The sequence below is a fragment of the Neodiprion fabricii genome, chromosome 5 (genome assembly GCF_021155785.1).
Source record: "Neodiprion fabricii isolate iyNeoFabr1 chromosome 5, iyNeoFabr1.1, whole genome shotgun sequence".
Lineage (NCBI taxonomy): Eukaryota > Metazoa > Arthropoda > Insecta > Hymenoptera > Diprionidae > Neodiprion > Neodiprion fabricii.
This window is the reverse complement of record NC_060243.1, coordinates 11,306,428-11,333,798: the sequence shown is the minus strand read 5'-3', so window position 1 is coordinate 11,333,798 and position 27,371 is coordinate 11,306,428. Positions and strand designations below refer to the sequence as shown.

Below are 27,371 nucleotides of genomic sequence, written 5' to 3'. Positions count from 1 at the left end.
GATTGCTGCAACATGAAAATTATCGTACTTCAAGATAATTTAATGATAATACCCTTTAGTATTTTGGAAAATTATGCGACGAAACTAATTTAAGCACGTTCATTTACACATGTAATTTCAACGGAGAAAAATCACTTTGAGAATCCTTTCTGACTTGACTTAAAAATTCTTTGATTCGAAAAGATTTTTCATGCGGCAACAACTAATATTTAGATCTACCTTGAGCAAAAAAAAAAAAAGAATACTGTTCCAATTTGAGACAGCCTTGCGTACATTTTTCCCAACTCGTGTTATTCCAAGCTTCGTAAAAAACTTGAAGCTGATCGTAATGTAGTTATGCGAAAAGTTAGAGCATGATGAATCGAATAGGTACTGCACCAGTGGAGGTGACGAAACTTTTTGATGTATGTTCGTTCACCTCCGCCTCTCAAGATTGGTTTTTTCCGATTCGAAGAGAAAGACTACTTTCTCGATATTCGGTCAGGGATTTGGGTGGTACATTTTTTTATATGCTAATAGAGCAACCCTACTGCGAGGTCGTTTATCTGCATGTTAGGATATTCATGTTGTTTTTTATATTCCCAATAATTTAACGGCTTATTTCAGAAACCGACATAAGTCAGTTTCAGGTCAACTCAAGAAGAGTAAAAAAAGCAGGTCAACAGGGTGTAAACTACGCCCCGTTCGCATTTCATAACAGAATATTGACGGTAGAATGTAACATGATTGTGTCTTGTCTTTAGAAAACATCATAATATTGATTGATGCCTCGCTTAAATGAAATGCGAAACTACTTTTTGTTCATCTCCGTAATCATAGGAACGATTTGCATCAAGAATGAATGAAAGAATCGATTTAAAAAAGTGCCGAAAACAAAATATTACCAAACTAAGATTAATCAACTAAAGTCAAAGCCAGTTTAATTGAATTTGAACAATATCCCTTCAGCGCAACAAAAATATTCAACAATCTCAAATCCCAAATGAAAAAAAATTGAATTATTGATTAAGTATTTGAATGTTTTGTTTCGTGTAATTTGATAATTATTTGCCGATTTCGTCGTTTACACCACATAAAAACCATGCTGCTCGTAGGCAGATGGATTACAGTTATATCACGGGAGACATTCTTTTTGTAGGTCGATCTTGACATGGCATTTACAATTGAAACTGAGTGTTTGAAATTTTTTTGTAAATCACAGAGCATTTCTTAAATATGTCCAACTTAATAAGGTTTAGTTACATTTTTGAAACTATTATTTAGTCAAGGTTTTCTTTGCCATATTTGTAGCTAACTCGCCCAATACACACTTTTGAGTATTTGGATGGATTGAAAACGCTTCCACTACGAATACATTTTCATGTCTGTTATGTGCCTTCCGATACCACAAAGGGTTCATGTCACGGCATTAACATGCGCCACATGCTTGTTTGGACACATTATATGCCCATTAGAAGTAGATACCAGAGTAAATACCAGTATGGGAATATATTCATAATGAGGCAGGGCATTATTATACTTCCACGATGTGAATAATACGCTATAACAGCAGTGCTAATATAGCGTTATGCACCCGTAGCCTGTTGATATAAGGCTATAATAGCACTTTAGCGTTATCACGGCAGCATAACGATATATCGTTGCAGGTTATTACAAATGTGTTCGTGTGGTACCGAACAATCCCCGTAAGTAGGTACATGCTATGTATATAACGACACTAATGCTGCGTCCTCGAAGCTAAGGTGGATTGATATATTCCAAAAACATTGCATCCCACAAGAGCCATTTACATATTTGCAAATGCTCGGCAGTGTCCATGTATTCGTGTTGGCTTGAAAATTTTAAAGGGGTGCAGTTTTCGGATCGTCATCTCGCTCTCTCTCTTTCTCTCTCTTTTTATCGTTCAATTATTACACGCGCACAGCCGCCCACGTAACACATTATAAACGTGACTTCAAGTATTTCTTGGGCTTGGTTACGTTTCAGCTACTTAATTCAGGTACTGCTTCTGTCTTTATCAATTCTTAGAGAGGCCTGATGAGATATATTATATGGGCAATCGAAAAGATTACGAATTGCGAATAGCTCGTCCACACCATGTTGGAGAAAGAGCTTACTCTTACTAGCTATTGCTGACGAGACATAATTCTATGCGTAGCTCACCATCGTCTAATAAACAGTGGATAACCTGCGCGCTTACGTACGATAGCGAGTAAGAGTTTGAATGGGCTGAAGTCGTCAGAAAGCTTCATGAAAAACTGAGTTGTTATTGTAAGGCCGCGGATGTTGTCGCATTTATAGCCAAGACTAGGCAATCGATAATTACGATAGCGCGCGAGCCTACGTAAGCCAAGATAAGCGCGAGGGTTAGACTACCAAGCGCTTAACGTTCCACCAAACCACCGCGAAACGAACGCCTCTGATCCGACCACCGTGGAGCAGACACTCACAATTGACAAAATTGACACTCGGCGGAAAACCGGACGGTCGACCAAGCGGAGTCGAGTGGCCAGGACAAGCCTTTGTTCAGCAGAAGAGATCGGTTGTATAAAGGCAAATGAGCGATTGCACAGCGAGTAGACAGGGACGTAAGTGCGGATGGGTGAACGCGACGTAATTAGCGGAAATAGACTGGTTGGAGTTCAGTGTCCGCCAATAAGAAGCCGAAGCTAAGCGAACGTGATTACGACAACAGACCGCACATGTACAAGAGGCTGTGGGTTTGTGAATGTACTTGCATCTCGTACTTGAGGGCATCATTTCATTTGTGCCGGGTGACACGAAACCTTGTGGCTGGCCCATTGTCAGCCTTTATCGCGCATACGATGGCCCAGAAGCGATTAATAGTGGACGAATGGCGTGACATAGAACAGCCTTTTGCACAGTAGCCCAGTCATTATGTTGAAATAATCGACCTGAAATAACATTGATTCCGCCGTTGCATTTTTCTTGTTTCAATGGTTGTGGGGCAGGGGAGTCGCTGTTAGTGTAAATTTGAAACGGCGATCAAATCCTGCTGTTGCTTATATTGGCCACTTTCAATTTTAACAAAAAATCGTAAAGACCAAACTTGTAGGAAATTCAATTTTCTGGAACTTCGGTCTTTACATTTTTTTTCTTAGATGATAGTTTTCAAATTAAACATGAAAAAAGCGGCAACCTTAAACTGTTGCATTCTCTTATTTATTTTTGACTTTAGGGCATAAATTAACAGAAACAGCTTCTAGGGAATTATATTTGTACAATTTTGGTCTTTAACTTTTTATCCCCTACAGTCAATATTTAAGCTCGTACGCTAATGGCGAAGAAAAAAAGAAGCGTACAAATATTTTTTCGCGTACCACTCGAGAACTGAATGCCTCTGTGAAATGAAATTCAAATTATTTGTCTTTAAAAAATCCTTTTTCACACCACTACAGGGGTAGGGTTTCAGGCACGTATTTTTTTTTTTTTTTGACGCGGTATCCCTGTAGGCCTCATCAACGTATCATTACTTGCAAGTTTATCTCGTTTTCTGACGTTCTGGGAAATCCACTTTTTTCTTGCAACTGTGAAGGATCCGAGTGATGTATTTTCAATCTTTTTATTCTCTTTCTTATTATCCTTCACACTCATTTTACATTTGTGTATACCAAATACTTGGCATATTGAATAAATCTCAGATTTTTTACTATGAATCACATTCTCCTAATAAAATCACAAATATCGTTTCGATACGGTCGACTACTACGTTATTTCATTGCGAGGTAAATACTATTGCCAGGTGTAGTTTCACAATACCTCGATTCATACCCAGGCACTTAGCCGCGTCAATACAAAGTTGCTGCATTGAGAAAAATTTCATTTGTTATAGTAACTAGAAAAATTCAGAAAAACAGGTATTGGCAAAAAAACTGTTTGAATATTGTTGGAATTACGAAAAACGAGGTACACGTAACCATTGTGCGCTATCGTAGATCCTTTTTTGGTAACTGCAACGCAAATTTTCAGTTTGTTCAGTTTACTATACTTTTTTAGTTAAACAAGGCTTTAATATCAATTTATTGTTGCACAAGCATTAAATTCTCGCAACAGTTACAAGAAAATATAGTAACAGCGATCGTAATGAGAAAGAATAGTAACGGATACTAGATTTTCTGGTACCAGCTACAAAACTAATTTTCATTTTGTATCTAGAACTATATTTTTTGATTGTGGTCAAAAATGAAAATAGTTAAGGACTGAGCGGTAATCGGAACTAAAAATTTCTCTTAGTGTGATGATCTCCAGATATTTCTTTGCAAATCATGTACAACAATATTCACTGCCGACTATCGGCTTTCATATTATGTTAATTCAATACAAATAATACCGACCGCTAGATCCAGTGAGTATTGAAAACGAGATCTCACTTCGGCACAAGTCTTTGGCAATGTGACTTTGGCATTGGTCCGTGAAGACTGGTAAACGGAGCACACATCGCAACACGACCAGTGCAATTGTGACCAACAACCGGTATATCAATTGTTTCACTGCAATTTAATTAGTATTGACGAAAGCTGACTCTGAATAATTTCAGAGTAAAAAATTCTTTCGACAAACAGACAAACCTTAATAAGTCTAAATCGTTCTACTGTGAAATTTCCTTATTCCGGGAGACGGATAAAACTTATTGTTAGTGCAAGGGATGCTCGAACAGTCTCTACCAGCGAATATCTGGAGAGAGATATCAATCGAAATCCGCGACACGGCAATTAAAACTATCTGGGATTTAAGAGGTCCGAGAAATAAAAGTACCACGTGAAAAAACTATAATGTTATCTAGCCAGCGATCGGGTCGTTACAACATCTCTCATCGGTCTGCATACCGAAGCCATGCAATATTCTACTCTTATCAGGTACTCTGACGGGTGTGCTCCTATTACTGTCAACAGCTGTTTACCTTGTTTATGGGCTGCACTTCATCTTTGACGAGGGGACTTGTCCCAAGGCTAACAAATCGATCTATCTATCTCTTAATACTCAACTTTAAGGAAAACTCGAGAAATATACATTTCATCCCTTATGAATGACTTTTATATTGGAGAAAACTACTTGTAAAATGATGAACGAATAAAGTTTTTGGAAAATTGAAAGAATGTTTAAATTTCAAAGCCACATGCATAATTCTCAAGCAAGGTTCTTGAAAGCCAATCAGTTAGCGCTTTCGGGCTCGCACGCGAAACAAAAGACGGAAAAGTAATGCGTAAATCAAATTTACACCAGAGCTTTATAGAGAGGCATTTCTCGACAAATTCAGTCGCTGGAAATCTGAACTAAGACTCTAAAAGACGACGGAATCGGCACATCATTTCCAGATTTAAATAAAATACGGGAAACAATCGCGCCTATTTTTATTCCCCATTTCACGCTTAACTTTGCGTTGACGAAGCGGGAGATAAACTGTAAAAAGTAACATTCATAGAAAAGTGAAGTCGGGGATTTGAAATTTTTTCTTCAAAATTCGTCATTTTTGCTTTTTCTTTCAACACATTATCAAAATTTCTGTCAAAAAGTTCTCGTATAAAAGAAGCGTTTCACTTCAGCAGCGTGCAACTTTTACGATAAATTTATTCGAAACATTTAATTCTGCTCTTTATGTCAAACGAATTTCAATACGAATTATTGAACTTCTGAGTGCAGAGTTCCGTTATGCTTTACCGTACGATTTTTTGTAACAAAGTTACACAGAGTGGAGGAAAGCTTATAGCCTTTCCTTCTATTGTCTTTTAAATCAGAAACTAACAACTAGGCGACTGTAGCAAATTTTTCACTGGGGTGCTCAAAACTTGGAGAATTCAATCTTTATAGACCATGTAGAATAAAATCCTACCGGCTAGGAGCTTCAAGAGGGAAAAAAGATGAAACATCGTTTACTTTTGAGCCCTCGAATATTTGCACTTGATCCATATTATATTTCCGCCCTTCTCCTAACAAGTATTAGGCTTAACTACAGTCGGATAAAAAGTATTGAATCGAGAAAAAATGTAACGTTGTGATGGTTGGAAGATGGATATCTCTCCTACCAAGTCTTGTTGGTTCGTTGAGTTTTGAAAATTCCACCCGTAGTTAACTTCTATTCGTAAATTGTAAATTTGAGCAATCGAGAATATCTTGAAGAGACTTAACGAGGAATAACTCCAAGTGACTCAATTCCAGGAAATCCTCGCAAAATCATTTTTTGCTACGGTTTAATATTTCGAAAGTTTTTGTAGAGTTTTGTTGAAGTTAAACAACATTTTCGGGAATCACACAAAGAAGATGAGATCGGTTGATTTAACAAACTTTATTTACCAAATTTGCAATCTAAGACTTCAATTCTTCTCTAATACGCTTTTTGGATTGATACACAATATTTTTACAAGTATATAGAATGTTTGAAGAACAGAAATAATTTTTCTTCCGCTGTAACAGTAAACTGTTGTGTATGGAGTATGCATTGGATTGTAATTTTTCGTAAGCTTGGAAGATCTCTTTATGAATACTGCAAATGTAGAAAATACTGACACTATAAACAAAAGCTTAGATGTCAATACTTCATTTTAATTCACATTAAAATGATTGGAAATCTGGTAGATCCCTTGGCTATCACTCTACTATAACTTATTTCAAATTCAATATTACCATTTGCGAATCCTAATCCATATCGGTGTAATGTTGTAAATTTTGATATTCAATGCTGTCAAAATGTTAAAATAAGCGTTTCCGTAACTTTTTGAAAAATAGTCCTCGGATAGATGAACTGTCGTAGAGTGAAATAAAACAAATTCAGTAGATTGTTACGCATTAATATTCAAGCTGTTTGGTAAAACACAGTATTTTCTATTCTAGTATTTTATGAAAGATCTGCGTAGCTTACGAATACAAAAATTTTCTTAATTCTCGATGTGTGCCAGTCTCGTGTTAAAGTTGGTGACAAGAATCAATTTTCGGCACACTTGCCCCCTTAATTACATATAAAAGAAGGATTAAATAGCACGATTTAAAACTAGAAAATGGCCAGTAACTTTGAACTTTAATAGAAAGATCATCTTATATTGGAATTAAACTTGATTGAATTTGTGGATTATTAATTCTCCTTAACAATGCACAATTTGCTTTTTGTGTTCTTGTTTCGTTATTGTTTTCTGACCTGGGATAACAATGATATTAGAGTCAAGTTCACATTTGAAAAGAACCTTCAAAAAAGACTTCGGATAATTTTTTTCACTGTTAGACCTTCTATATTCTACCCACCAACTTGAATCTCACATTTTAATCTCCGATTTGAAATATAAGTCCGAAAGATATCGTTATACGAAAAACCGTTTATAAAATTCTTGTAAGTGCTAAGTGCATATTTCTAAGTTGCAGTGGAGTTGCGAAATAATTTGAATCTTTTTTCCACGTTCTTTACTTTTTCGTGGATTTTCAGGTGTATGAAGACTGTCTCTGAAATGTGTCAGTGAAAATCCTCGAGACACCGCGCGTCTCGTGTCTGTTCTTGTACTTACAACCAACTCAAAGCGGTGCAGTGCGATAAATTTTCCCTGCCTTGCCTTTTTCCAGGCAGCACAATGGATGCCGAGGCAGCCCTTCTCGAGTGTTCCCCGACACTGTCCGTCATCTCGTCGCCGGATTTGACGGAATCTAAATATCCGGATGGCGGGCCGCCCTTCTCATCGGATGAGCGAGAAATCCTGACTTCCGCGAGAGGGTACACAAAAGTCCAGGAGGAGAATCTGACCCCCACACTGAGCCCGAGGCACTCGAAACCCCCGAATAAGCCAAAGCTCCGAATACGGTTGCCTTATCTGATGATCTGCGTCAGCATAATCGAGGTGAGATGACGAGCCTTAGAGAGTACCATAGGAAATCCCCTAAAAGCATCTCTGGTGAAAAAACCTTGCGCCAAATATATTAGAGTAGAAACTACCATCCTTTTCTTTACCCATTCTGTCGATGTGGAAATGGATGACATAAAACAGAGCGTTATATGTTTTCAATCTTTTCTCGCTTAAAGTTATGACTCGAACAATATATCAACCATGAATGTTTTTGAGATTATTATTATTCGCCCACACAAATTTCTGAATCATATGGTGATAAACCGAAGAACAGGAAGTGTAGAAATAACTTGGTTAAATGTGAAACTTTTTGCTTGCCCAACAGTGAGATGTCTCTAAGCTTAGACTAAACACAGCATTTTTTCGAAATGACACCCAAACTATAATTTGGTGCTATTGTGGTGATTGCGGTGCTCCAACTCCTTGTGAGATACTCGATGTGTGGTCAACCTAGGTTTAGGAAAAGCTGGACCGACAGCAAAAATTTGATGGCGAAGAAATTCAGATATCGCAATGACACAAATACCGATATTTGGTATTGTTTTTGTACTCTAACCGCAATTTTGATGCTCGAACTCCTTACGGGATATCCATGGTCAGCGGATGCGGATGCATTGTAGTATCATAATGGGGATGCAACAGAAATTTGTCACTTTTTTGTGCTTTAACAAAAGATATATTTGCGTATTTAATGTAACTATCTCTCTAATAGAAAAAATCACCCTCAAGGCTCTGACGCAAAATAAACACAATTAGTACCGGTAGAAGCGGCAGAAAAAAGATTTTTTATCGATGTAAGTTTGATACAATATCCCCGAACAACAAAATTTAATCAACCCCAAATGAAAAAATCCACCCATCAGATACGAAACTGAATACGGATGGACTTTGAGTATCATATTGGTCAGCAAAAGAGTAGAACGCTAGTCAAAGGAAATAAATTAAAATATTTATTACATTAGGGGTAATTTCTAGCGATAAGAGTGCCCTAATTTTCCGAAGAATAAATCGGTACGAATTCATCGATCTCTGTACTTTTAGGATATTTTCATATTAATTATTATTTATTCGCATTTTTCGGAGTGAAAACCTAGGGGGGGGGGGGGAGGATGTTTTTGCTTACAAGTGAAGAATTTCCATTTTTCGAGCTATCGGATTCGAATAATTTGATGCCACTTCGGACATTTTTGTGCCTTTACAAATTATCGAATCAATGATATTTATCTTAACCCATTAACGCCCGAAATGATACTTTTTATATAGTCATGTTTGACCGATTGCCAACAACGCTAGGACAATGGGATTTTAATAAAAATTCGTACCCGACTATTTTCAGGGGTGCTCTTTCAGAATATCGAGGTTAGAAGCCATGAAAATTAGATTTTCTATGGAAAATTTGCAAACAAAAAAAAAAAAACAGCGAAATTTCGGTGTAGTTGTTTGAAAAACTATTCATATCGAACCTTTGTAATACTCAAATCGGACTCTTTTCTGCAAAAATCGTGGAATTTTTATCTGTACTTCAAAAGTCTATTGGTTAGGAATTTTTTTTCATCAATTGTTTGCAAAATGGAGGCTCGAAAAGGGTGAAATGTTACGTAAAAATCAAATAATGGTTTCTTGCTTGATTTATCGAGCTAATTGTTATATCTTGGGTTCAACTTTGGATATAACCTTGATTCAGTGTTTGAATTTCGAAAATCATGGAAAATTAAAAATGCCGGATGAAATCATTGAAAAAAAGGTCATTTGGCGCAAAAACTTCGTTCCTAGGGTTTTCGGGGTCGCTGATTACGAATCTGAGCTCAGTTTTGAAAAAATACAAAATTGCGGATTCAATATGTTATAATCAAGGACCTGCCTAAATGTTACGTCAATCGGAAAAATAGATTTTCAGACTCGATCCAAATTGTTGGAACACACCGCAACGTACAAATTTTTTTTACCAACAATTAGTTCGTTGTCAATTGATATTATTTGACGAAAAAAAATAAAGCTCCATGAAGCTTTGTACTAACTGTGTGTAAAAAATTCCATTTTGTCCTTCTAATACCCGCCTAACAAAAATATTGAAAATCGACGTGTTTTTTTAGACCAAATCCAAATGCTAGTTCCTTTATTCATGTACCAAATAATTTTCTACCAAAAGTGGTCTGAAGACAACAAAAAATTAGTTAATTTCATACGGAAACAAAAGTTCTCGAGCAAACTGACCATTTCGTTCAACGAGATCAGAATACAAAAATTGATGTAACTTTTCTCTCAGGTTACTGATTGCAATAAAATCAATTTTAAATGTAGACTATTTAAACCCTTATTCTAAATGAAATCCCCGAATGTCACAGTTAAACGTGAAAAGAGAGAATATGCGAGTAATATTGTCAATATTGTAATAACATTGGCTTTACGGTAAAGAGACTGACTCGGCTCGAACCTGCGTTTCGCTATTTTTTCCCCAATGTAGATCTTCTGAGTGTCTTGATATAGATAGAAACATTAATTTTAAATTCACGATATCTTCACCGTCAAGGGTGGTTTCTACTTATGTTGGGCCAGAAAAGAAAAAGTTTTTGATGTTTCTGTATTGGAAAGAGCCAATGCTTAAGAATAAACCCAGCAAATTTCATAATTGGACCCCAAGCAAAAATAATAACTAACAAAAGGGACATGGAGCGCGTGAAAAAACTTGCCGTCGTACATTCCACTGCATCAAAAGAGGCAAGATTGGCCCGAAAACCGGAGCAAGGAATGCTTAAGAACGTTTTGAGGAAGAGGAAGGCGTAATATCTATGGTCCTGGCATAGCAGATTACTTGTAAGTGTGACACTTTTCATTTTATTCGTACACAAAGTACAGATTAACTTTAAACACGTTTCTTCAAAACTCTTACGGGTGGATGATTGTGATCACGAAGAGCGGCTATCGATGACCGCATCTACACCCAGCCATGATATTATTACGGCCCATTTCGAGTTGGTAGCCCGTCGACTACGCGCACATATCAAGGATCAGAGGAAATGAGAGAAACTTGTAATGAGGAGTTAAATGTTTGAGTATATAATTGATTGATTGTCAAAGATAAGGAGATTACAGTGAGAAAATGTGGAGGAGGTAAAAGGGAAGAGAGGTGAATTTGGACGTTGCTCGAATTAAAGATGACTTGACAGTGAGTATTTGGAGGGAAGGATGCAAGAGACTGGCTAGTTGCAGTTTACTAGTTGAGGGAGCATTCTGCTGATGCGGTATGGAAACTGAGGCAGTGAGGTGATAATAAAAAGAAGATGCAGGGTATAAGGTCTGGATGAAGAAAAATCTAAAGTCTGGATGAAGTAACAAAACCATGTTCTCTGAGTTTGCGGAGGTGCTCCTACACGTCCTAGATGAGCAATCGTATGAGATTCGGCAGACACGTGTACAACAAAGGCCTTAATTAGTAGGACTAGAATTATCCAAAAATATTCAAACGTTTTTATTTTATGAGCAAAAAATTGAAAAACTTTTCGTTAAAAACTCAACTTCCCCTTTGATTGCTCAATATTATGTTATTTTTCCATTTTTTTTTCTTTATTCTAGTTCAACTTGTACATAATATTGTACAAAGTAAAATTGTGTTCGATTTTTTAGCTTGAGATCACCTGTCCACGATAAACGACTTTCGCAAGCGTAGAATATTATCGCCGACGCACCGACATGCGTGGCTACATCCACTCCCAGTACCATGTTCTGTCGAATTTGAAAAACTACTAACATGTTGAATAAAAACCGCTTAGTAAATATACCAGATATCAACAGTCTGTATTCAATATTTTCCGCAGAAAAAATTGGTGAAGAACCGAACATTTTTTGGCCCAGCAAAGTAGAAAACTTCCTTAAGATATGGAAGAACCCAAAGGGTACTTCATTGTTCCCCGAGAAAATAACTTTCTTGACAGAGGTAAAACTGACCAATGCCAACGTACGTGACTCAGCTGGTCACCAAATTTCGGGTACCGTTCGTCTACCCGGGTATTCCCCATACGACACCCAGGCAACATCATACACCTTCCGCAACGAATGGGGGGAGTGACCACTTTTAATGTTCTGGGTGAAAAAAATAACCCACACAAAAATAACCCCTTATAATTTATCCGAAGCGAAAAAACGCAAAAATAAAAAAATAAAATAACCCATGACAAATACAACCCAGGTCAATAACAATATTAAAATAACCTGAACAAGAATAGCCCAAAAATAAAGTAATCCGTGACAAAAGTAAACCAAGATAACAATTATCCTGGACGAAAATAACCCGTACAAAAAATGTATGTATTATTTGGCATTCATTTGAATATGCAGTGAAAAATTATCGAAACATTGAATTCAATTAAATTAAATCGAAACAAATGTAAGTAAGTAGTGAAAAAAATCAAATCAAATTGAATTGCATTACATTCCAAATGTCATAATAACAATCTATCAAAACTATAATTACCATTAATATTTCAGTTCATGCGTTTGTATTTAAATCACTGTCGAATGTCATGGGTTATTATTGCGGAGTTATATTATTCTTGTACAATTATTTATTATCTGTTTACATATTTTGTTAAATAAGGACAATTCATACACATGTTAATGCTATGATATCAATTAGTGAGAACGTTAAGTGAGATTAAGTCGCCTGACACAATGCATTATTTACGTGGTATTTCACGTAACTTATGATTATATTCAAGTTTTGTGTTGTGAAAATATTAACAATTCATAATAAAATCAATAATCATCATTAGTATCCAATGTTCATTACATTGTTCGAGTTACATTCTCGCGATTTCACCTAAGCTGTCAACAACAATTTGTGCTCATGGGCTATCTTTATTTTGAGTTGGTTTAGTTATGGGTTATTTTTTCTTGGATGACTTTAGTTCGATTTATTTTTGTTTGGTTTTTTGTTGTTCGAGTGATTCATCCTGAGGCATTTGGTTCCATTACCGCACTTGGGCAAGAAAAAAACATCCTCTCGGTGTTTTCTTGTCTCGCATAATGATCTATAAAAAAAATAGTGAGAAAACCAGCTCACTGTGTATGGGAACAGTATTCCACGGTATACGATGCTCATGCATCCTAATTAGGTACACGAGACTCAAATCCGTAAAAGGCAATCTGTCCATAATCAGAGATTATGCTTATATCTAATGTTACGAATGAATTTCCGAAAAACTGTTTATTACCCGGTCCAATTCGTGGATGAAATCCTGAAACATTTAATCTAGGAAGCTGTAGTCTTATAATCACTATATACGTTGCTTTCACATAGCAAATAAATCTTTGACTTACTAGTTTATTCTACAGTAATATTCATTAATGCTATACACTTTTAACTAACTTTTTTTTGGTCTTGAAACAAAATTCGAGTCTCAATTCTGTACGAATATACCAACACTAGAGAATGGGAGACATTGTCATATAATTCGTATACAATCGAACTCCCCGTTGACTCGAAGTGTCACATATATTGTAACGTGGCATTTCGTTTAGGCATGCCCGCTACAAGATGCTCCCTGAACGTTGGGCGAAACCCAGGGATAAGAGTTTCTGAGATCGGGTCGCGAGATAATAATAGAAGAGCGCCAGAACTGGAGTCACGCATCCGAGCTTCGACAGGGACGCGATAGCGAATCACGATTAAGATGTTGCAGGTTTTTTTTTTATTTTTTTTATTTTTTTTGAGTACACCGGCCACAGGCCAGCGACCAACTCCGACGCCGAGGATATTTCGAGGCGAGGCGAAACCGTGGAGATCTTGCGTGAAGGATGCCGAGGCTGCGGAGGGGGAGACAACGCAGATCCCTGCAGCGCGGGAATCCAAGACGGACGCGATTCCCGCTGGCGGCCAGCGCGCTGCAACCTCCCCGCTCACCCCGCCACCACCTGACCAAGGCAACCGCGAGAGACCGGCTAGCGACGAGGGAGCACCACCCCGCCCAATCCCAGGACACCGTAGAGCTGCGCGGAAGACGACATCGCGATCTAGCGTTAAGTTCTGCGCCGCGAAGCGACGACAGGTGCGCGTCAAGTTGCGCAAACTACGAAATCGATGACGGATCGATCGTTGCGCATTCTTAGGGTCATGACGTCACGAGGGGATTAGCGTGACGGGATCGGCGTTGCGGCCGATCGGCGATCAGAAAGATCACTGTAGTTCTGGCGACTGATCAGGGAGGTGTCGTTGAGTTTTGCTAGTTCAGGGGTTTTGATTGTTGCGCGAGAAGGTTTCGTTGAGTTGCGTTAGTTAAGTGTCACGAGGGAGTGGGAGATTTCGTCTTCTGGCTGGGGAGCGTTAAGCGCTGCTAATATTCTTGCGAGAGAATTTCGAGAGGCATTAAATAACGGCTTGCCGAGAAACGGATAGCCATCGAGGTTTTGCGCTATCGAAAGTACTCGAAATTCTTTAGCCGATAAATCTGCTTGGTGACCGTAGCCTGAGTTGTGCGTAATAACGCAGAGCCACTTTTGAGTGACCGAGCTGGTCGAGTAGCGTCACGGGTTTGAGTCGAGGCAAGGCTGTTTCGAATTGAGTGTAACCGAATTCCGTTGCACGGAGTCACGTCAAATCCATCAAGATAACGTGTCACTTCTCGTGGAGGTCGCGAATCGTCGAAGGGGAAGCGTTCGAACTCGCGAACCGTGTTCAGACGTCGCGGAGAAGGTTGAGTTAGGATGCGTGATGATAAGTTGTAAATGAGAGTTGTTTGGCATTTTGGATCGCGAAGATCAACCGTTGAAGTATTATTTCCCGTTTTGTATTTTGAGTCGCAACGGGTGACGTTTGAATTAGTATTTTTTTATTTTTTTTTTGTTTGTATTATCGTTGACAGAAAATATATTAGTTTGATTTTACCTTTGCTTAGTAAAATAACGTGTTGGTGTATCCCGGTCAGTCTAGACATAAAAATAGTGGTCAAATAGCCGAAATTGGGGGAAAGCTGAATTTTTGTGGAGAGCTTGGGTTCACCATTAGAAAGAAAATTTCAAAAGTCCCTATTAATCCCATGTGCGCTACAAAAGTTATTCAGGGTCAAAGGTCAAAATTTGAGGTTTTTTGGATTTTTTTCGAAAACGGTGAGTTTTATCGAAAAAGTACCTCAAACCAAAGTTGTGCATCCTCAAATTATCTACAAAAATGGTCCTCATAATTTTTTTTCCAAGAGTCACCATTTCTGAGATTTCGCGATTGTAAAAGTCACGTTATACGTGATATGCACACTTTTCCACGCCACCTGTGAAGTACTGTACTCGACGCATTTTTTTTTACGTGGTTTCCACAGTAGGCCTCTTCCACGACCTATTATAATGTAATTTTCAGGGACAATACTTTTTTGAATGAATAATGAATATTGATATTGATATTGGATATTGACTTTAATTGTAGTTTTGATTTTTTTCATATTTTAATCTGATTCATACTCTTCAACGTCTACTTCAACAGTCATGTCTTGTTCGATTTCTTCTCATTCTTCCCCTTCCTCTTGCTGGATGTTCATCAATTCTTCAAATGCAGATGAACCAGCCGTCTCTTCATCAAAATCACTTGAATCTTCCTCTGTCGTATTTAATTGGACATTCGAACAAGACTGACCTTGGCAATTGGTACATGCTGGAGAACACAGTAATCCTATTTTTTTGCAGCCACATTTGCCACTGCAACCTTTTTTGCAATTGCAAGAAATAGAATTAAGGAGTTTTTCTGGAGCGGGTGGCAGTAAACTTTGAATCGGTTCCAAAGTATTATCTATGAATTTCCAACCCCAGTCTTCTGGGTTTAGTTGATTGCCTAGCCATGTCTGAAAATGATAGAATAATCGATACAAGTGTTGAATAGCAGATGCCGATGTTGGGGGAGACTTGATAATTGTACTTGCTTCTTGTGTCGAGTATTTTTGACAAAGGTTGAATATCAGTATTTATCTAGGCAATCAATTGTTTTTGGAGCTCCATAAACAGCAAGGAGAAAGCTAATTCCTGCTGTGATTATTGTTTGCGGAGAAGAATCAGTTTCTTTAAATACTTTTGTGCAATCAATCAAATCTTTTTTTTCGAATAATTTTATTACCGGTACTCATGGTTTTGCCCTTTCCATACATTGTTGATGTAGTATCGCAGCCGGTTATTGCATGTAAAAATAAAATATGCTTTTGGTATTTTGGATAAACAGATTAACTTTGTGAAGAATATATTTCTGTTCGCCGTTGAGCTTTTCTAGGTTTCAGAAAGTAAATAATTTAATCAATAGGAATCTTTGCAGTGAGTAGTATTAACAAATCAACATCTTCACCAACTACAATTATTGTGTTTGTTGCATTATATTTTTCTATTGCTGTTTCAATTATAAGGACGTCTGCGTCATTTTGAGCATGTTTCACTACAAATATTGCAGTCTATCTACGTAGCTACATCACTACAAGAACAACAACTATAATACAAATACTACATCAGCAATGTATAGAAAGAGCAAAACTTCAGTAGTAAAAATATTCGAGAAAAAAGATTTGATTGACTGCGCAAAAGTATTTAAAGAAACTGATTCTTCTTCGCAAACAATAATCACAGCAGGAATTCGCTTACTCCTTGCTGTTTATGGAGCTCCAAAAAAAATTGATTGTCTAGATGAATACCGATATTTAACCTTTGTCAAAAATACTCGACACAAGAAGCAAGTACAATTATCATGTCTCCCCCAACATCGGCATCTGCTATTCAACACTTGTATCGATTATTCTATCATTTTCAGACATGGCTAGGCAATCAACTAAACCCAGAAGACTGGGGTTGGAAATTCATAGATAATACTTTGGAACCGATTCAAAGTTTACTGCCACCCGCTCCAGAAAAACTCCTTAATTCTATTTCTTGCAATTGCAAAAAGGGTTGCAGTGGCAAATGTGGCTGCAAAAAAGTAGGATTACTGTGTTCTTCAGCATGTACCAATTGCCAAGGTCAGTCTTGTTCGAATGTCCAATTAAATACGATAGAGGAAGATTCAAGTGATTTTGATGAAGAGACGACTGGTTCATCTGCATTTGAAGAATTGATGAACATCCAGCGAGAAGAAGGGGAAGAATAAGAAGAAATCGAACAAGACATGACTGTTGAAGTAGACGTTGAAGAGTATGAATCAGATTAAAATGTGAAAAAAATCAAAACTACAATTAAAGTCAATATCCAATATCAATATCAATATTCATTATTCATTCAAAAAAGTATTGTCCCTGAAAATTACATTATAATAGGTCGTCGAAGAGGCCTACTGTGGAAACCACGTAAAAAAAAATGCGTCAAGTACAGTACTTCACAGGTGGCGTGGAAAAGTGTGCATATCACGTATAACGTGACTTTTACAATCGCGAAATCTCAGAAATGGTGACTCTTGGAAACAAAATTATAAGGACCATTTTTGTAGATAATTTGAGGATCCACAACTTTGGTTTAAGGTACTTTTTCGATAAAACTCACCGTTTTCGAAAAAAATCCACAAAACCTCAAATTTTGACCTTTGACCCCGAATAACTTTTGCAGCGCACATGGGATTAATAGGGACTTTTGAAACTTTCTTTCTAATGGTGAACCCAAGCTCTCCACAAAAATTCAGCTTTCCCCCAATTTTGGCTATTTGACCACTATTTTTACGTCTAGATTGACCGGGCTAATAGCGCAGCAACGATTTCAAGGCGTGTTGATCACGCCAGGCGCCCAACACAACTTCGCGATGATGTTTTTAGGTCCAGGGTACATCGTGGACGCCGAATTCTTCTGCACGCGGTAAGTTCTCGGTCATTTGCTCCGAGTGACCGAGGGGCCGGAAAAATCCACGTCACAATATATATACATATATATATATATATCTATAAAAACTTGATGGTCCGATACATTATCCCGAATTAGGACAATGAAGAATACAGGTGTGTTCACTGTACGACGATTACACTGAAACTAATTGTTTATTCACTCTCTCACTGATTTTTCGAGGAGCATTAGGAACCCCAAGGTTCGGATTGTTTTTTCATAATTCTTACATGATTTCGGTCGATGTACCTCTCAGGAGTTGACGAATATTAGTGTACATGACTATTCACAACAAACTGCCGCCTTCTGCCCACAGATGTTACTACTCCTCCGAATTGGGGACATACATCAAGGTACACTATGGCCACGCTACAACAGTATCCCATAACCTGTGAGAGGGAAAAGGTAGTCACAACGATAATAATCGCGGGGGCCAAGAGTCGTGCTAAAGACATTTGACGATAACAATTAAGACTAGCGGTAAAAAAGTACAGAATGGATAAGCCAGGGCTCCACTTAACGGCAGGTTTAACCGTCATTTGCAAGTTAGATTCACCGTCGACCATGAATAACAAGTGAACAACGCCGCGAAAGTACTAAGCGCAAAACGACTACGCCGTCTTTTGTATCTGGGTACCCTGCGCACTTTGTTGGTTTGTTTCTTTCACTGTTTGTTTTCCTACCCTCGCCTGCTGTCGCGTTGGAATGCTTTTGTGATTTTGGAAAAAAGTCTTCGTATTATGTAAACAGAATACCAGGGAGGTGAAATTCTTCATGATTAGAGCCGTACGGAAGTTACGGCAAAATATCTGGTTGTTTTTCAATCTTAAAATACCTGTGTATGATAAAACTGGTCATATTTCATATTTATTTTTGCTACAGGAACGTTTGACATGTTTAAAAATGTACATGATTAATATGAACAAGGAAAAAACAACAATCTCGTGCACAGATACAAATGTTCATCCACGTACAGGGTCGATTCATAATTTTGGCGCCCCTAGTCTTTAAAAAATTTGCCACCCTGTGTAATATAGATCCCGATCACTTTACGATAATGCCATAGTTTAGATGAAAAATTATAGGTATCAGGATTCTGCTCACAGATCTTTAAACGGACTCGCTTCGTAATTTATATTCGAATCCTGATATTGGCAAATGAATAAAATCCACGTGTAACTATGCTTTCAAATTTTAATTTTGTATTCTTCATGGAGTCATAGTACATTTTATCTAGCTAATTCTCATCCTATACAATTCACATTTCGACAGTCAATGGTTCAATTCGTTTCGGGTTTGTTTTATTCAAAAGTATGTCGATCAAGCTTCCTAAAAGTTTTTTAGCTATCTTAACTCTCCTGATTCAAACGTGATTGACGAATCATTTGCTGAAGATACTTTATGCATTATCGTTTTTCGAGATTTTTAACTGATTATCAGGATTTGTTTGTAACTTATTCCATCCGTCTCTGAGAGAAAATATCATGCAATCATTATGATTCGTTTGTCATCTAAATAAAATAGCGAAACTACGTATTTTTATCATTGGCCATTTTTTAATGTCTTAAGTTGTTCGAAATTCTCGCAAGATAATTGATTGTGATCTTTCATCTTTTGTTCAGTCAAAGATCCAGCCGTATCTGATATTCACCATCTAATTTAAATGATAAAGTCACATACACTTACACACGTACATTTATTAAAATTCTTATATGTTATTCCTCCGACGTTTCAGATAATAGTACAAGAGAATAATCGACATTTATTCCTGTGTTATACATATAGGACTTTATTCCCGACGAAACTCTGGCCACATTATTGATTTAAAAGTGTTTTCCATTTATGTGTAAGTGTGATCTATCAGTCCAAAAACTATAATGTTATTGAAAGTTTGTAATAATACTGAGAGATGTAGTTCAAAATAGAGAATAAAGAGGGAATACCAGAAAAACTGAAAAATTAATTTGCGGGAAATATGAGATCACAATTCCAAAAATCTACAAAAATCTACAAAAATTCCAAAAGACTGCTTTCAGTAGGTAAAAAAAAAAAAACAAAAAACAAGCAATTTCCAACAAAATCGAAAATGGTCCACGTCACAAATCGGTCGGTTTCATATGGAATGCCACATATACAAAATGTAATATTTTAATTTTATTTGGTTCTGGGATAATTTTTCAGCTATTTGTACTATGTGCAGAACCCTGGTGATTCCAATAACCTGCCCTACTGAACTGTCAAGTACATAAAATTCTAGTACCTATGTTCTGCAGCATTTCTTCTCCACCTCAGGTATAAAAAAAAAAAAAAAAAAAACTGAAATACTTCGAGTTTTAGCAATATTCAATTTAGGACTTATTTTTCCTGTTCCTATCGAAATCAAATTTCATCCGTCTTCCATGTACCTATTTTCTGCAGTATTATGACGTTCTGGGAAGAAGGTCGGGAGAAATCTTGTGGTGTTGAGGTTTTACTAGAATTTCTCGTGCAGCCTGTCTCGATTTGGAATTTTGTCTTGGGTCGTGCCAGCTATCACTATGCGTGACTGAAGTGATTCGTTTTACACAGCAATTTAATTTAAAATACACATTTATTAACAATAAGATGATCTTTAAATCGATTTTTGAGATATGGTTTTCACAGTGTTGTTATTCACTTGGTTAGTTGTACTGAAGTTCGAAAGTTTTGAATGTGAATATTCTATGATTCAGAATGATTTATAATTCTGAACGTTTTTGATTTCGAAGTGTTCTGAATGGTCTGAAGTTTGAATTGGTTCTGCAATTAATCTAGTTCTGTTCTCTTTTGCATCTGTCAGGTTCGAAATGATCTTCAATAGTGGGAGATTTGGAAGAGACTCCCGATTGGTTTTTGGCTACGTCGGTGCAAGACGATTGGTCTTGAAGAGGCCAATCGGTGCAGTGCTGCCAAGATAGTTAGTTGCAAGAATGCATATTTGAATTCTAAGAATGATACTTTGTGAACTGCTCGTCTTGTCTTTTCTCACGTTCCTTACGTTTGGTCACTGAGGGTTCATGAGCCTGAGTTCCGTGATTTTCGATTGTAGACCCATATGGTCTATGCGTGAGTTGGAATTAAAGATATAAAGTAAAGAAATAAAAATGATATATATATATATATTCCATAGCATTACATAAACGTAAGCTCGCTTGCGAAATGACAGATGGTATGTTGTATGCAGATTGTCTGTGCGAGACCATTGCATACCAAGATGGTAACTGAATCTAAATCGATACGGATCTTAAAGGCTATGGTATGAGCATGTGCGCTCTCTTATCGTAATTGCACGTCGGTAGGTTACGGTATAGAGAGGGTACAGCCATAATTATTGGTTGGGCCTCAACAGTATTATCTGCAGAGGTTCATAAACATTTGACTCTGCCTGGTGATCCAATTGAATTGCAAGAAGAAACCATCCCTTCGATACACGTTGCACAAGTACAAATGCCATTAGCCAACCGCGCACGTCATACGATGTTCGGTTCGATACCTTGTGGAAAAGTTACCTTCGCTCCAGATAAAATACGGAAACGTCGCAGGTTACCTAAATACAAATTGGCGATGCGAGGAATTGGAGACGAGAGAATTTCGATACGGTCTGCGGTGATAAAAGAAGCGTCGAGAAAGTTCTCGGGAGAGTTTGGAACAGTGATATCCTCATAATGCGAGATGATCTGTGCGCGATGATATTATAATGTAATTTCGAGTCGTTCGGAAAGACTGCGGGCGGGAAGTTCAGCGGGTTAGAGAAGCAGTTGGCAGTCCTGGAGTCGAACAGGCACAATACGAAAGCGCCCAGGAAAGGGCATAAGCTTAAAACTAGGTGGCTAAATGCGCTCCTAATTCCCAAATGCACAAACTAGCTGTTCCGCTCGGCGGTTGGCGGGGTTATCTGTTGCCAACCGATGTTTACCAGAACTGGGATACGCTAAACATAGAAACGTTTATTTTATTTTCCATGCAACCGCCCCGCGGGTATCCAAGCTAATAACACCGAAGCAAACTTACGAGGCAGCCAAAGCAATCCAGAAGTCGCGAAACCACTCCAAGATATCCTCCGATCCAGACGTCCCTCTGGATCCGTACATTTTTCAATCTTTGGCGGCTCGATTCCTATGGGGTGGTTGCCCTATCGGATAGATTTTCAGAGTGCTATTTTCGTTGTTTGGTCTTATTTCCGTGTTCTCCTATTCCTTTTTTATACAGACGTCCCACCGATTTTCCAAATCAAAATCAAGTGATGCTTATTGCTTCCTCGGTGAATCGCAAAATGTGATGAAACAAAGGCTCAGATAGTTTCATTACAGCTATCTATAGCCACGTATGATTAAAAAGCCTTCGTAATACAGCAGAAAAAATTAAATACGCCGAATTTCAAATCCAACAACTGACTTTGTTAACAACTTCAAGAAAATAACATTATTCTATTAGTTTTTACTGAACAAATCATGTGGCTTGTCACACTCTGATGAACAATAGCTTATTTTTTATGCGAATAATTGTTTCATAGATACTCTGAATTAAATTTATGGGTAACGATAACATACCTATTTACTGCTGGATCACAAGCTTGCCATCTGTAAGTTATAACGTTTGTAAGTATTAGGTTCCTTTCATCAACCGACAAGCTCAACAAAAAATCGATCTCATTATTTGTAGTGTATTCATTTATAAATAAATCGAGCTATTGTCCATCAAAGTCGAACGAACTGTATGATTTTTTTTGTAAAAAAATCGTGAAGTATTGTGATTTTTCTGACACTAGTAAAAATATGGTGCTTATAGTTGAAATCGAGTGATTAAAAATATTTTTCTTACAATTAGATCACAGGGACTTCTTTAAATTTTATTGTACTTGCTGAAATTTGTAATTGGTTATAGTTTTTAAACATTTATTCAGCCATGATTTTGTTTCGACACATGTTTGAGCTGAATGTATATCCCACATATCCTTAAGTGGACCTCATTATTTAAATTCTTTTCAATTGATGTAAGATTTCAAGTATCTGCACAATTTCATAAAAAAAGTAACTTCCTTACGTTTGGGTTGAATGCATTCAGTGAGTTTCACAACATAGGTTCAAGTAACGTTGAAAAATTGATTTTCGTGAAAAAAGTTCCTTGCGTCACACTTTTCTTCAATTCTTTTGAAAATGATTCCACAGCTTTCCTGGAAGCTCAGAGAATAAAAGTTGGAATCCAATTTGCAATCTGATGATTCACCATCTAAGTATGCCACTTGTACGCAATCAATATTATTCAGATGAATTTTCAATCCAATAAAGCTGTACGATGTAAAAAAAATTGATTTAAAATGTTATCTATAAAACATCGAAAGAACGAAAAAATTTTTATCGAAATTCCAGCCTTCCTCACTCGTGACATTGAATTAATAAAATCCGGGAAATCTCACTTTGGGTGTACAGTTTTATAAATTAGTTTACCGAAGGATGTAAGAGTTAAAAAAAAGTCAGTTCCTGTTTGCGTCAAGTGTAATAGATGCAACAGTTTCTTCGTGATTATTCACGAAGCAATCAAATTAGAAAAAAAAAGAGAATCGAGTATGGAATAATTTATTTTTACATTTGAATATGGATATACATTTTGCACTGTTTAATAATCCAAGGTGAAGATCGTGCTATTACCTAAGAATTTTGGGAAAGTCACACGGAAATTCGTTTCTGGGTTCCTTAAACAAATTTGTAAAACGTGCCCGGGATGTGGGCCAAATTTACCTTAACTAAATAACGTTCTTTGCTGGTCCGATTGTTTGCCTTGAAGCTATTTTCCGTAAGGCAGAGAGCGGAAAGCTCTCGGTTGAAATCTTTCAGCGCTGAAAGAGCCAGCTCGAGCGAATTTTGTGACGGATGACGCCCACAAAAGTTGAATTTGCCAGAGCCACCGGATGTCACTCACGCCAAGTGAGTTTCACCCCAGAAAACTCATCAGTCTGATTCACTCTGCTGTCCAAGTGAGCTTATATTAGCCTCCGTTCCTGCCTTCAGCCTCCACCATAAAACGGATCCGATAAATCCGATCCTCCCCAACTGCTGCCACCATCCAGTTATTGGGAATAAAAATTTCACCTATTGATGGTATACGGGTGTGTGGTATTAAACTTTCAATGCTCAAACCAACAAATACGAAGGCTCAGAACCTCGTTCGGAATCCCGCAAACGTTTTGAAGTAGATGCGCTTTTGCCTCAAGCTGATAGCTCCTTTCATATAAATCACATCACAGACCGAGAGTTTCCGGTGAAGAGTCCCTATCCGAATGATGTTTCACCGGTAGATGGATATCCGTACCTAAGATGTAACTTCAGTTGCCTAGCTTCTGGCGAAACTTCATTCGTATCGATAGCCTTTATCGACAGCTACCGGTATGTGCTTTCAAATTTTAGTTTATAAAACATTTGATATTGTCAAATTACATTTTCACAATACTCGTTGCACCAGAGTTTCCGGATGGTCTATACAGATTGAGGAACACTGTAAACTCATTTAAAACCTGGTCGTTCAATGTTCTCCTGAATTACAGATATTTTTAAAAATTGAAAAATTTAATCGGAGCTTTTTTTGCACACATCGTAAACATCAAACCATGATTGTATGAAAGAAAGAAGAGGTGTATATTATAGTGTCCTTGTCTACGTACATTCATTTTCTAAAAAATTCACTGATTTCTCAGACCGTCAAAGACAATCTATGACACGTACGACTTCACGTTTAGGCATTTTGCTACTTGTTTCTGTTTAATTAGATTATTAGTGTTTAAAAAGAAAAAAAATCTCATTTTCCAGAAAAATTATTCGATAATGGTAATTTTTCAAGGACTTAAGTAAGGACTTCGGGTGATCGTTTATCGTTCATCTGTATATATTAATTTTTTGCGAAGCAGATCTCTTATGAAGAGCTGAGGCTCCGTGGCAATTGAGACTAGACTCAAGCCTAATAAACCAGAATAACAGAAAATATATTATATATTAAATGTATATTTTCCAGTATTTTTATATGGAAATTGTATTATTCCTGGAGTTTCATCAAAAAGTGGAAATATTCAGGTTGGTTATTAAGATGAGGTCATCACGGAGGGCTTAATTCTGTGGACGCTTATCGCAGGGCTCGAATATTATTGAAATCAATGCATTTTCAAAAATCAGAAAGGGTAAATAATGCTAGCTAATTTCATTCCTTATTACAGCAAACACGTGTAAAAACTATTTAATTGCCACAAACCTTGCACCTCTTTAAATTTTCATGAAAATTGTTCACAAAATACGAGCCAGCGTAACCTCATTTTTCAGCTTCGAAATTCAACCCTTTCTATTACCATTCGATGTCTCAACATCTTTCTGTACAATTTCAAATTCGTAAAAATTTTAGTGACACCCACTCTTAAATGCGTTCATTATTCAACTTAAGTATCCCGCGTGATAGTAAATCGTCCATTAGATCCGTTGTTGAAACGAAAATTTCAACAACTTTTCATCAAATTATTTGTTCAGTACCTTGGCACGAACTTTTGCACAGGGATCGAGAGGATCGTCAGTTTCAATATATATTTGATTTTCAGTATGTTTGAATACTGATGGTTTTGTTACTGTGCGCACTTTTATCACTGATCGAAGCCACACAGTTCGTCTAATTGCGAACCCGGATGCAGGCGTTCGGTCGACCCCAGCACCGGCGAATATAACGGGCGCTTTTCACCCGCAGCCCCAAGTAATCGATGCTTTGTTTTCTATCGCTTCAGATATCCGTCCACTGTTTGGGCGAGGAAGCCACCCTGCGAACATGGCTGGTCTACGACCCTCAACAACGAATTCAAGCCTGGAGGTTCGCCTCCTACATGCTTCTACACTCGAACGCCCTTCATCTGTCTCTCAACGTCGTCATACAGCTGGTGCTTGCCGTTCCACTGGAGGTAATAACCAAGCAATCTATGAATTACCGGGTCGTTCAAATCGTTGGGGGGCACAAGGCGAGGAAAAAGTGACAGAGCCTTTCTTTTCGCAGTTCCTTTTCCTCGCCTTCGTTCTTTGATATGCCATTAAACTTCAGCGTTAAGAATCTCTCTTATCGGGTTTTTATACCGCTCTTTCTTTAACGAGTTGAAAACGGCTACGCTAAACGCACACTGTGATAGTCTTAGGAAACTGATCGTCAAACTGCTCGTGTGCAAATTCATGCAGCGATTCCGTTGGTAGCTTCAACTAAGCGCTCAGTTTTTGGTATGCTTTTCAGGTTGACTAGCTTTAATTATGGTGAGCGGCTATAAGCCAGAAATATTCGCCGCGTATCGATTTCGTATGTTGCAATGAGAATTTGGAACAGCCAAATTGTCAATTATCAATGTTTTATCGACAAACATTTACTTTTTCCTCCGTATTACTTTTTCGCAATAAACGATTATTTTTTTTCCAGTCCATGTATTTATTTTTCAACAAAACTTAAAATTTTTCTTTCAGAATTTTTTCATCTTGATGAAAAGTATCGTGAAGTAACTGTTCCCCGGCTCGTTAACTATGTATTGTACAAGTAATAAGTAATCAGAGTTCTTTTGATTATAATTTTTACTGCATCGTATAGAACACGTACACTTTGCATAGGAACGAAAGTAATAAGTGATTTGCAGATATGAAAGAAGGGTTTCTTTACTTTGGTTAATATGGAAAAGTAAATGACATCCAGTTTACTAAAAAAGTGATCTGAACAACAAATCATAATGCTACCGGGTAAAACTACATTTAATCCAATAAACATAGCATATATTTCGCTTGCATATTCGGTGAGTTGGAAAAAATGTTTTTCTTTGCATTCTCATTGAAACAATTTGTCAAACGCGTACCACTCAAATGACGTGAAATGCGATGATTTTCCGGCCCCCACGTTTCCAATGTACGGCTTCAAAGAAAATCGATCTGGAACTTCCGGTCTCTGTTCAAGGAGGGTGGACCTCTGTGATCGAGTTTTTAACCAATCTGAACGATAGCAGCGCACCAATGTCGATAACAATGCGTTTTTTGGTCTTCGGCTACCAAGTGACAGAATAAAAATTCAGCGTTTTCGGTTCTCACAATAGGGAATGCAAAAAAAAAAAAATCAACCATTTCGAATGATTGTGTGTTGAACAGCGCGGCGGTCGGAATTGACAAGAAAGCGAATACTTTTTCAAATTTTAGAAAGTTCTTACATGAAGAGTCATTTGTAACATTGCAAATCGAACTTCAGAAATTGAGCCTGATTGAGGCAAGGTTGCTCGAAGAGACTTTGCGATATTGAGTCGTAACGTTAGGTTGAATAGAACTTAATCTCGGGATCAGATTATCGCGCGACTGATTGTGAGGGATCAATTCAGAGTGCATCGGTACCGCAAACACATTTCTCGAGAACAACTCGGGCCACCGGGAATAATCCGAATAATGATACGTGGAGCTGCAATCAAACTTTAAAGCTTCAATTAATTTCAATCTGTATGGATCATCCAATGTGGAGTTAAAAAATGATTCTGGGCGAAATCTGATATTGTTCCTTTTCACGAAAGCGTCGAATCCAATTCCCTTTTTGCATTTAGCATTGGATGGAAAGTGCAAAATATTATGAATATGCAACGCTGCAATGGCTAAATGTTTACTGTAAAATCAAAAATAGAATTAATATTGTTTCAGTCTTCCTTAATTTATA

The 27,371-nt window shown here is 37.4% G+C and overlaps 1 protein-coding gene across 4 annotated transcripts in view; it reads left to right on the top strand.

The window, feature by feature from the left end:
* Positions 1-27,371, top strand: part of LOC124182552 (protein rhomboid) — a 122,419-nt gene that overhangs the window by 80,557 nt on the left and 14,491 nt on the right. For all 4 annotated transcript variants that reach the window (XM_046569985.1, XM_046569984.1, XM_046569982.1 and 1 more), the window contains 2 exons: positions 7,567-7,838; positions 25,441-25,611. In XM_046569985.1, the coding sequence (XP_046425941.1) occupies positions 7,575-7,838; positions 25,441-25,611 (435 nt within the window). In that variant the 5' untranslated portion in view covers positions 7,567-7,574. The remainder of the gene's footprint in view (positions 1-7,566; positions 7,839-25,440; positions 25,612-27,371) is intronic.